The sequence below is a fragment of the Aythya fuligula genome, chromosome 24 (assembly GCF_009819795.1).
Source record: "Aythya fuligula isolate bAytFul2 chromosome 24, bAytFul2.pri, whole genome shotgun sequence".
NCBI lineage: Eukaryota > Metazoa > Chordata > Aves > Anseriformes > Anatidae > Aythya > Aythya fuligula.
This window is the reverse complement of record NC_045582.1, coordinates 5,408,230-5,419,081: the sequence shown is the minus strand read 5'-3', so window position 1 is coordinate 5,419,081 and position 10,852 is coordinate 5,408,230. Positions and strand designations below refer to the sequence as shown.

The 10,852-nt window shown below is 61.9% G+C and overlaps 1 protein-coding gene across 2 annotated transcripts; it reads left to right on the top strand.

The window, feature by feature from the left end:
- The first annotated feature begins 25 nt into the window (after window positions 1-25).
- Window positions 26-8,395, top strand: DCAKD (dephospho-CoA kinase domain containing). 2 transcript variants are annotated; one of them, XM_032202697.1, is made up of 5 exons: window positions 26-74; window positions 2,500-2,617; window positions 4,480-4,683; window positions 6,766-6,853; window positions 7,365-8,395. In XM_032202697.1, the coding sequence occupies exons 2-5, from the start codon at window positions 2,506-2,508 to the stop codon at window positions 7,648-7,650; spliced, it is 690 nt and encodes a 229-aa protein (XP_032058588.1). In that variant the 5' UTR covers window positions 26-74; window positions 2,500-2,505; the 3' UTR covers window positions 7,651-8,395. The 2 variants fall into 2 exon arrangements, with proteins under 2 accessions (XP_032058588.1, XP_032058587.1); XM_032202696.1 differs by lacking the exon at window positions 26-74 and adding an exon at window positions 88-379.
- The last annotated feature ends 2,457 nt before the right edge of the window (window positions 8,396-10,852 follow it).

The window sequence follows — 10,852 nt, the reverse complement described above, 5'->3', positions numbered from 1 at the left end:
GATTGGGCGGAGGGCCGCGGGGAGTGCCGGGAGCCGTAGTCCGCGCGGGCAGGCGTGGACGGGGCCGGGCGGAGGTTGGAACTACAACTCCCGTCAGCCTCCGCGCGGCTTCGGGGCGGGGCTGCGGGGCCGGGCGGACACGGCGGCGGCGGAGGCCCCCCGCTGCCCGTTTGGTTCTCGCGGTGGCGGGGAGCCTCCTCCTCCGGCCCCTCCGCCGCCCGTTCCTCGGGAGGGGCTGCCCACCCGCTTCCTGCACGACGGGGCGGACCGAGACCAATAAGCGCGGCGCCGATTGGCTGGGAGAGGGACGGCGCTTGGGGACAGCCAATGGGCGGGCGGGACACTGCGCAGCGAGTGAAGCCGGGCAGGGGGGCAGCGGGTGAGGGAACGGGGGGCTGCGGGCGGGGCCTCCGGGAGGGACGGGGGGGGGCTCCAGAGGGACCGGGGGGGGTCCCGGCCCCGGGGGCTGCCCCCTGCTCGAGCCGCTCGGCGCAGGCCCCAAACACCCCAAAAACGGTGAATTTGGGCCAAAAACTGCTCCTGGCGCTGCCGGTGACCCCTGCGGGCTGCCTCAGGGGGCGGCCGGGATCCTGGCGGCAGGGGCCGGGCCCGCAGCCGCCGGCAGCTCCCCGCGGGGCCCGGGCCCTGGCGGGGCAGCGAGGCCCGGGGTCTGCGTCCGCCCCTCGCGAGGCGCTGCTGTGTCCGCACCGCCCTGCCGGGGGCCCTGTGAGTGCCCCCCCGGCGCTGCTGGAGCTGCCCCCGGCTGTGTGCTGGGGTTTTGGAAGGGGAAGGTGCCCGTGGTGCTGCCGTCGGCTCCCGGCAGCCAGGGAGCGAAGCCGCTTGGCGACGCTGCTGCTGGCAGGTGCTGCTGGCGGCCTCGCTGCGCTCCCACTCCTGGTTTTTCCCTCTGCAGAATTGCCTCCAGCTGCCGCAGAACACATCCAGCCCCTGCGGTGGACCTGGGTCCTCTTTGTAGGACCGAGTCACAACAAAGGTGGCGTTTTCCTAGCAGCAAGGAAGCAGTGCTGCGTGTCTGGGATGCTCCACTCATCCCCAGCAGTCCTGCACAGCCACGGTCCTGCCTTTAGCGTGGTCCCAACAGCCTTTTGTGGGAGCCCACGTGGGCAGTAGGTACCTGGTAGCTGTGTGCTGAGCTCTTGGAGCTGGTGCTGAGGTGTATGGAGAGAGGTGTGACACAGGAGCCAGGTTAGGCAGAGCAGGGGCTGCTGTCAGGGCTGGGGCAGGCGGCTCTGCAGGAGAGGTGGTGGGACCCGGATTTCCTTTGTCTGGCCAAGAGTGGCTGAGGAGTGTCCAAGAGCAGACGGTGACTCCAGGAAGGGCACTGCCAAAGATGTGGAGCCAATTCCTGCTCAGCAGCACCAGCAAGGAGCAGCAGCCACCGCTGGGGCTTGGGAGGCTCCGACTGGGCACGAGAGCTCCTGGCCCCTGAGGGCGTCATGGCCCTGGAGAAGGTGCTGTGGAGCTGGGGGCTCTGCCCTTGGGGGGTTGCAGGACTCAGCTGCACCAAACCCTGTTCCCTGCTCTGCTGTGGGTGCCCTGGGTGCTGCAGGATTCCTGCGTTCCCAGCCCTGCGGTTCAGACACCACTTCACTCACAGGAGTCCCTACTTCTGCCTGTGCTGCTCAGCCTTCTGGTGAGAAGGTGAAAACCAGATTTAGGGGGTCTCAGGGTGTGGATTGAGCAGGGAGAGATCTCCCAGCGAGCTGGGACCTCAGCGCAGGAGCAGCGAGAGCTGCCGTGGGTCGGCAGGGTGGTTGCAGGGCCCCCCCAGCCTCGAGGCTGTCGGCAAGCCCAGGCTGTGCGCACAGTGCTGCCGTTGGGAGCTGACAGACACGAGCCCCATGCACGGAGCCGTGCCGCCTTGCATCTGTCGTGCTGTCCATGCAGTGCGTGCTGCCGCAGACAGTTCAGGCTTCCAGGTAACGTGGGGATGGGATTTACTCGCTGGCTGCCGCGCTTTGCGGCCCGATTATGTCAGAGGTAGCTCATCTCTTACACCCCATCTGCTGAGATCAAGCAGCGCTCTCGCTATCAGCCCTCGTGTTCGTGGGCTGAGATGTTGGGGAAGTTCTTCCCGTTTGTCCCTGATTCTCGGTCACCCTCGGCAGCCCCGCCGGAGATTTCAATGTCCTGGAATTTGGGGCGCTGGAGGCGAGGCTGTGGCTTGATGCATGGGTGCTAAATGGGAGCAATCCCAGCGAGTCTCAGGGAGGTGCAGGAGCTTAGAGCTGGCTCAAACCACGCAGCCAGAATTTGCAGGGCCTTGGGAAGCCTCGTTTAACCCGGCTGTTTTTCACCCTGTGGAGCCGGGGCACCCAGTGCAGAGGATGTCAGACGTGTAATAGGGTCTCGGTGCCTCCCTGGAAGCGTGTGACTGAGCTCAATGAAGTCGCCTGTTTGCTGTAAATGTTTGATGGGCACAGTGTGAACAAAGCAGCCGTGGCCCGGCGTGTTCTCAGCTCTCTCTTTCTGTTTCAGAGCACGATGTTCCTGGTCGGACTCTCGGGTGGAATCGCGTCGGGGAAGAGCACGGTGGTGGCCGTACTCCGGGAGCTGGGCTGTGCCGTGATCGATGCCGATGTTATTGCCAGAGAGGGTGAGTTGTGCATGGCTCATCTCTCCCCGAGGTTCCCCTGACGACTGGGATTGATGTGCGGTGAGGCGCAGACAGCAGAGGGTGCTCTGGGTACATCAGATGCCCGTTTGCCTCCCATTCCCCGGTCGATGAGGATGTGCGGAGCGGCTGTCTCGGGGGATTGGAACTGGGATATATTTCTAATCAAAAACAAAAAAACGGATCGTGTCCTAATAACAAATGCCCTGGGGACATCTTGCCCTGAGTTTCCCTCTCCTGGAGTGCAGTGCAGTCAGCGCTTCCTGGCTTTGAAACCAACTCCTGGCGAGAGCAATGCACTCCTTACAGCGAGTCCCCTCGGCTCATCCGACTTCCTCCCTCAGCCCCAGGACACGCGTCCCAGACCTCGCTTATGGCAGGTGGGATCTCTGGTGCTGGAGGAGAATTTCCCTCTGTGCTGGGCGTTGCTTTCTTCGTCACACAAAGATCAATCACAGAATTACTTGTGCCTTAACGTGCTCAGAAAAAGCAGCTGCGAATATCTCAGATCAGAGGGAATTGGGTCTGTGCTTCCGCCCGGCACATCTGCATCTTGCTGCTCTGTTTGCCTGCCTACAGCAAAGACCCAGAAATCCAGATCTGCTGCAGCAGTGGGCCTGGAGCAGAGCCTGCTCTCCCCAGGTGCGCCGTGGGGCGAGATGTCAGTGCCCCCGGAGAGAGCAGCGCTCGCTTCCACGAGGCCCCCTCGTTCTGTATGCGCGGGGCCTCGGGTCTGCAGCGGAGGAGTGGTGCCGGTTGTGTCACGGCCACGCCTGCGCCGTGCTGTTTGTCGAGGAACTCACCTTGTAGCCACTCGGAGCTGTGATGCTCCTACATCTTGCTGCACCGTGATTCCCCTCGAGGTGTGGAAGATTTGCTAGAGGTGCTAAAAGCCCTCAGAGACCATAGGAAAACACCCCAGATACTCGGTGTCTGTTTTCTGCCAATCGCTTCCTTTTCCTCCGATTCCCTTTTTAGATGTCTGTTTACTATGCGGATTTCACCCATACTGAAACTGCCTCAATGTGAAATTCAAATAGAGAAAGAAATCGGCCCTAAAGCCTTTTATTAGGTTGCCCTGAGGTTACAACCTGTGGCAACGTTCCTGGATTTCTGAGAGAAAATTATGTACAGGCTGTCGTTCTCTGTGGTTAGCCCCAGCTTGATCTTAATTCTGTTTTTTTATTATTTCATCCTGTTCGTTGGTGATTTTGATGGCTCTAAAATCCCGTGTTTGTGTGATGTCAGAGTCCCTGCACATACCTGCTGTGAACGGATCTGTAGAAGGTTTCTGTTTGTGCTCACAAAGAATTTGGTGACTGAGGCTAACGACAGTGGAAAAAAAAAACCCTTAGTAACAGCCAGAGCCAACCACCAGCGTGCAGCCAGGCTGCGTTCCCCTCGTGTGAAGTTTCAGCTGAAGGAAACCAATCTCTTTAAGATCCCCCCCGCTCAAATCCTTGCCCTGCCTGCGGTGGGAACAGGCTCGGTCTGTCCCTGCTGTGACAGCAACTCCCTCGCCCGGCCTGCTGACTCCTCACCCGCACGTACGAGGCGGGTCGTGGCGCTGAATTAATGCCTCAGGGCGCTTCGATCTCTCGGGCATCAGACCTCGAAGGCACCTTGGGCTGGGAGCTTTGCAGACGGGGCTCGTGCAGCACCACTGCCAGGTGGCTGCGAGGCTGCAGCGCCGGGCTCAGCGTGTGCTGGCAGCCAGATGCGCTCTGCCGAGGAGAACGAGCACGGTTATTTAATGAACAAAACCCATTTGAGGCCGATCGCTGATGCAAGCGCTGGCGGTGCCGTAGAATTGTCTCTAACCTCCGGCTGTTTCGTGTTATCAGTGGTGCAGCCCCACTTGAAGGCCTATCAGCAGATAGTGCGCCACTTCGGCACCGACATCCTCCTGGAGAGCGGCGAGATAAATCGCGAGGCTCTGGGAAGCATCATCTTCTCCCAGCCGGAGAAACGGCAGCTGCTGAACGCCATCACCCACCCCGAGATCCAGAAGGAGATGCTGAAGCAGGTCTTGAAGTACTTTGTGCTAGGTAAGCGATGCGGGCCGTCCCCGCTCGCGCTGGCTTCGGCGTTCAAGCGGGGAGAGGGATGGGGAAGGAGAAGGGAGCCGGTGCTGAGTGACGGCCTTTGTGTCTGCCAGCCCTGGCCTTTAGCGCCGGCGCTCGGAGGATTCGTTCCTGCCCTCCCTGCCTTTCACTGCTGCCCTTCACATTCTTCTTCTGTGGTGTAAAGTACATCTGGAGGGCCTGAGAAAAGCATTGTGAGGCCTCTTCTGAGATTACGTGCTGGATAATGTCATACCTTCCGAAATGGCCAAGTATTATCCCCCGCTCCCGGCCTCGCTGGGCTTCGATGAAAGCTGCAAAACGCTTTGAGCCCCGATAAGGTGAGGAATGGGCTGACAGCTGTGGTTTCCAAAGTCCCGCTTTTTCCCCTGATAAATATAACAAATACAGCTGTCAAACTTGGTCTAATCAAATGCCAGATAAGATCACCAGCTGTTTTGGAGGTCTCCGCGTAGACAGAAGGATGTCTTAATAGAGTCAGACTGGTTCTGCGCAGCTTATCAAAGCTGAGCCGTGTGACAGCTGAATGGGGCCCCGCTCCCCTGGGCTGAGGAGGAGGAGGAGGAGGAAAGGAGAGGAGCCCCAGGCTGGGAAGCTGGGAGCTAAACCGTGCTGGAGGTTCGAACCCAGGCCGCGGACGCAGAAGGAAGATGCTGTCCTGCCCCTTGGCGAGAGCGCTGTGTGTGTTCAGCAGGCTGCTTTGTCCTCATTAGTCAGGCTTTAATGATTTGGGATAGCTGGATGCTGTCTCTAAGGATTGCTTTGTAAGGAAAGCGCTATTGATCAAGCCATAGGGCAGCAAGAAGTCTCTCTATCTAGAGATGCTGGTAAAATGGTGGTTTGCTGGATGATTACGCCTTCGTCAAGGCTTTCGTTGCTGTGGGCAGGTCGGTTTGGGAGCGCTGGCTTGGTTTGTGAAGCCGAGACCCCAGTGAAGCTGGAGATGTCCCTGTGGCCGGCTGTGTCTGAGCAAACGACCCGGGGAAGCGAGGGCCCAGCACACGGCATTGTCCCTGCCCTCACCATCTCATCCAGGCTGTGCAGCACTGCCCCAAAAGCTGCTGTAGGAGCTTGGGTTCCTGCAGGCAGAGGAGCGGAGGCACGTGGAGAGGTTGGGATCAGCTGCAGGGCCCCAGAGGATGGAGGCTCACGGTGACGGACTCCTCCACCAGCTGCCCCTCGCGGTCACAGCACCACAGGTGGAGAGGAGGGGATTTAAAGCTTGCCCGCTCCATCCAGCCCCGAGGCAGGCTCAGCTCTCCTCTGCCCGCACTGTCCCCAGCCGTCCCCGTGGCTCTGTGCAGGAGGAAGCCCAGTGCTTGGTGCCACCGACACTTTTCATGCCCAGCCCTGTCCCGGGGTGCAGCCAGGAGGGGTCTTGGGGCTGTGTGCGTGTTTTGGGGGTGTTTTAAAGAACCTTGAGGGATCCTGGTGAGTTCTTCAGCCCTGGAGCTGTACCCGGAGGCATGCGCGTGTTTCAGCTGCGAGAGGTTTGCAAGGGTTTCCTTGCTCCCCTAGGGAACAGTGGGACTGCTGCGCTAAAGCTTTCCAAAAGGGAAGAAAACTAAGTTGAGAAATGAACTGGGAAGCCTTGGCTTAAATGACTGCAGCCTGGCAGAGACTTGGACAGCCAAAAGAGAGAGGAGCAAATTGTGCTGTGGGCACTGCTCCCCGCGAGAGGCCGGCGAAGGCGCTGAGGCTGCCGCTCTTGCCAGCAATGCACAGGCGCTTTCATTTGAGCTTCTTGTTTCAGCTCCTCATTATATTTCTGCAGCTTCACCTTTGGTCTGAGATCATCCAGGTTAGGGTTGTTGGTTTTTTTTTGTCTTTTTTTTTTTTTTTGTCTTTTTTTTTTTTCCTGTGGAAGCTTGGAATTGAACCGTTTCCTCCTTCCGAGGGAGGAGGGAGGAGGGCAGGCGCGCTCTGCTCTTCCCTCCGGAGCAGCTGTAAAGCTCGAGCAGCTGTGGCTGCGCCGCACGTGCGGGGCGAGGGGTTGGGGAATGCGAGCGAGACTGCTCCTTTTGGCGGGGGCTGTTGTTTCTGCAGGCTACCGCTACGTGATCCTCGACATCCCCCTGCTCTTTGAGACCAACAGGCTGACGAAGTTTATGAAACACACGGTCTTGGTTTACTGGTAAGTGCCACGCGAGCCACGAGAGGCCCAGGGCGCTGCCACGTCTCTCGGGGGCTGGGGGCGGCTGTGCCATCCCTCCCCTGCCCTCCGGGGAGGATTTGGCCGCTGCCTTGGCGTGAAGCCGTGCAACACGGCTCTGCTCTGTGGGTGCTCACAAGGAGCAGCACCTTCCTTCATCCTAGAGGAGGAGTGCCACAGTCTTCCTACCGAGGTTTCTCTAAATGTAATGGCAGTTGCTGTCCCAGGGGCTCGCACAAACTGTGTCCTGTTGTTCTGGGCAGGCTTTTGGGCACCACCCTGCTCCTGTGGGCCAGGGGAGTGCCAGAACCATGCAGCCGGGTCCACCTGGGCAGCGGGGTGGCAGTTGCTACGTTCTGGCACATCTTTCCCCCCATCCCGGCCATTTTCCCTCGTGCCCAAGCCAGACGAACCCCGTCAGCGCATGGGGTTGGCCGCAGACCCCTTTTCCCTCCCATACCCCTGTCTCAGCGCTGCCTTCCCACCCTGACAGCGACCCGCAGACCCAGCTGTCGCGGCTGATGAAGAGGAACGGGCTGTGCCAGGCCGAGGCCGAAGCACGCATCGCCTCCCAGCTGCCGCTGGACGAGAAGCGCAAGCTGGCGAGCCACGTCATCGACAACTCCGGGGACCGCGAGAGCACGCGCCGGCAGGTCCTGAGGCTGCACGCCCGGCTGGAGGATTCCCTGGACTTCCTCTGGGCACGGCTGGCGCTGGGGGCGGCTGTGGCTGGGCTTGGAGGGCTGCTGTACCTCCTCCTCCAGCACTTCATCTCTTAAATCACCTTTTTTAGGGGCTTTTTTTTTGTGTCTTTGAAGGGCCTGGATTTCCAGGTTTGAAAAGGGCAGCGAAAGGCCACCTGTTTTAATGAGCTTTGCCAGCTGAATGCAGACAGGGGGTGAGGCGTCTCCTTGCAGCCTTCCCAAGGTGAATACGAGTTTTCTTCCAGCACCGTCTCCCATCTCCTTTCTTTAAGTTCCTGCTCAGGTAGTTGCCCTCCCGCTGTCTGTGGGGTGGGGTGGCTGCCCCTGGAGGGGATGAGGTTCTTGTTTTCCCCCTTGTGGACCTGAATGCTGGGACTTATGCAGTGAATTCAGGCACTTCAGTGTCTCCTGGGGCAGCCATGGGGGCTCTCAGGTCCCGGGGCTGCTACCGGGTGTCCCCAGGTTGGTCCCCTCCTAGTGCACAGCCCCAGCTAATCGGAATTCAGGTGTGGGATTTCCCCTTATTCCGTGTTAAATGTGTCCCTGCACACGGGATAGGTGCTCAGCTGGCTGCTCGTGGTGCCTCCTGCCCTGTGTTTCTGCAGCATCAATAATCCTGTGGCCATTCCTGGTGGGTCACCCCTGCTGAAGGGGGTCTGGGGTCTGGGACCTACCCTGCAGGGGTCTGGGACCTGCCTCAGGAAACGTGATTGCTGCAGTTGGAGTTCGCCTTCAGCAGCTCCCTGGGGGGGGAGAGCACGAGTCTGGGCAAAGCGGGTGCTGGTTCCTGGCGTTTGTTTTAATAAAGCACCGAACAGCAGCCGGCTCCCCGTGGCTCTGAAATCTCCGGGCTGCGAGCGCTGCTCTTTTCCTGGCCAGCTCCCAGGTTGTTCCTTTGCCGGGGCACGGCTGTGCTCTGTAAAGTTCATCGTGTGTGAGCAAAGCTTATGAGTGCACTCGTGCTTTCGTGGTGCTGAGCCCGGCCCTGGTCCCAGGGAGCTCCACGGGCAGCAGCCGCAGCATCAGCTTCCTCGCCAGGCTCAGGGCTCGGCCCCAGCTCAGCTCTGGGCTCTGGGCCATGGCCCGGTGTTGGCTCAGGGGCTCGGGGCGTTTTGCTGAGGCTGAGCTCAGTGCTTTACCCCTGGGGAAGCTGCGTCCTGCTGCCACCAGCACGTCTGGGTGTTGTGGGGAGAGGTGGGTGCTGAAGTTCTGGGCACTCGAGGCTCTTGCCTGCCCTTGCTTGTGTGCGGTGGTGTTTGGGCTCGCCCCAAAACCCTGCAGGGTGCCTGGGCTCTGATCAGCTCAGGGCTGCAGAGCAGCAAGGCACCGTGCCCCCTGTCCCCAGCACCAGCCTCGGGCACGGGCACCTTTCCCAGCTTGTCTCAGACCTGCCCAGCCCGTGTGCGCCCCCGTTCCCCTGTCCCCAGCCCAACACCTTGCCCGCCCCAAGCCCAGTGGGGTGCCCGGGGGCCTGGCTTCTTTGTGGGGCTCTGCTGGTCCCCGAGCCGCAGCCCTGGCACCTACGGCTGTGGGAGAGCGTCCCCAAGCTGGGGCACCTGGCCGGGGCACCCAGGCTCTTCAGGCAGCGCTGGGAGGAGCTGGTGACAAGCAATAACCCTCCGACACGCCACGCTCCTCACCCAGCCCCTCGCCTCCTTTTTAATGTGCCTTTAATTGCAGTGGGAACGTCGGGGCTGGGAGTCCCTCCCAGCAAGCCATAAATCAGGGCTGGAGCAGGACGGTCTAAGCCAGAGATAAGCACTGATTGCGCTCCTCCCTCCCGGCTCGCTGCCTCCGCGATAAATGGGGCTGCGATGAGGCCGGGGGGAGCGAGACCAGCACAGTAATCACATTTGGCTCTTCGTTCCTGCCCTGCTGACGTTTCCCAGCCGCTAATGAGTTTAGCAGGGCCGAGGGAGGGGGGATTTTCAGGGGGACTGCGAGGCGCAGCGCTCCCCCGACACGGGCTGGTGGGAAGGGGCCGGGGGCGGCCACGGTGCTGCGGGGTCGGACCTCGTGCTCCCTCTTGGTGCGTGGAGAGGGCGTTTGGGACCCCTGGGGGGGCACCGAGCCCGGTGGGCACCCAGCTGCTGCTCCCCCTGTGGGTGCCCACCCGTGGTTCCCCCTGCTGTGGGTGCCCCAGGACACATCTCTCCTCCCCGAGGTCCCATGTCCCCTCCTGCAGCCACCCCGCCCAGGGGACAAGCTGTGAGGACACCCGTGTCCCCATCCCCGTCCCTCTTGGGGACAATTGTCCCCCTGCGCTCGGCAGTGGCCGCGCGGCTCGGCCCGCAGCCGGTGCTGGTGACGGATGGCCCCGCTCTGCGGGCTGGCAGCGCTGCTCCGTGACATCGACAGCTCAATCGATGGCCCTGGAGGGGGCCTGAAGGGCAGCGCGCACCCAGCCCGGGGACACGGCCCAAGCCCCGTGTGCCCGTCATGCTGGGGGGTCACCCCGGGGACCTGGCTCCACGCGGGCTCCCGTCACCCGTGGGTCACCCCGGGGTGCTGCGGGCGGGAGGGAGCCACCACAGTGGGGTGGGCAGGAGGTGGCCACGGGGGCTGGTGGTGGCCCAAAGGCGCCGCGCCGTGTCCCCAACGTCCTCCAGCCCGCACGCTGAGGCCGGCCCAGCTCACCGCGCCTCACGCCATCGATCGGGCAGCGTCTGAGCAGCCGCTCGCCCCTGCCCACCCGTCTCCTCTCGTCGGGCTCTGTTTGAGCAGGGAGCCCAGCGGGCTCGGCGCGCAAGCCAAATATTTGGCTGCTGCTAATTGGCACCTGGATCAATTACGCTGCGGCTGGTGGGGGCAGGGACCGCCCCCTCCCCGTGTGTCCTGTCCCGGTGCGTCCCCTCCTAGGGCAGCACGAGCTGCACTGGGGGTCCCTGCCTGGGTGAGGGGCTTCAACTGTGCCCTGGGGACAGGGCGGTGTCCCCCAGTGGGGACAGTCCCCGAGCATGGGCTTGGTCTTGGCCCCAGCGCCCAAGGGAGCAGCCCCCGGGAGACAGCTGGAGGAGGCTCAATGGTGGCACTGGTGGCACCAGTGTCAGGAGTCTCACTGTCACTGCGTGTTCCCCAGTGTCACACGGCGTCGCTGCGTGGCCCCTGGGGTATGGCGTGGTGTTGCTGTCACTGCGTGGCCCCCACGGTGTCACGCGTTGTCACCGTCACTGCACGGTCCCGCACACGCCGGGTCCCGCACGGCCCCGAGGCACCGCGCGGCGTCACTGCACCTCCCTGCTCCGTGGGATGTCACACGGCGTCACTGTCACCGCGC

Coding starts and splice junctions, on each gene's coding strand:
- DCAKD (XM_032202697.1), top strand. CDS start 2,506: ATGTTCCTGGTCGGACTCTCGGGTGGAATCGCGTCGGGGAAGAGCACG. Junction 4,684..6,765: donor CTTGAAGTACTTTGTGCTAG/GTAAGCGATGCG, acceptor TTGTTTCTGCAG/GCTACCGCTACGTGATCCTC. Junction 6,854..7,364: donor CACACGGTCTTGGTTTACTG/GTAAGTGCCACG, acceptor CCACCCTGACAG/CGACCCGCAGACCCAGCTGT.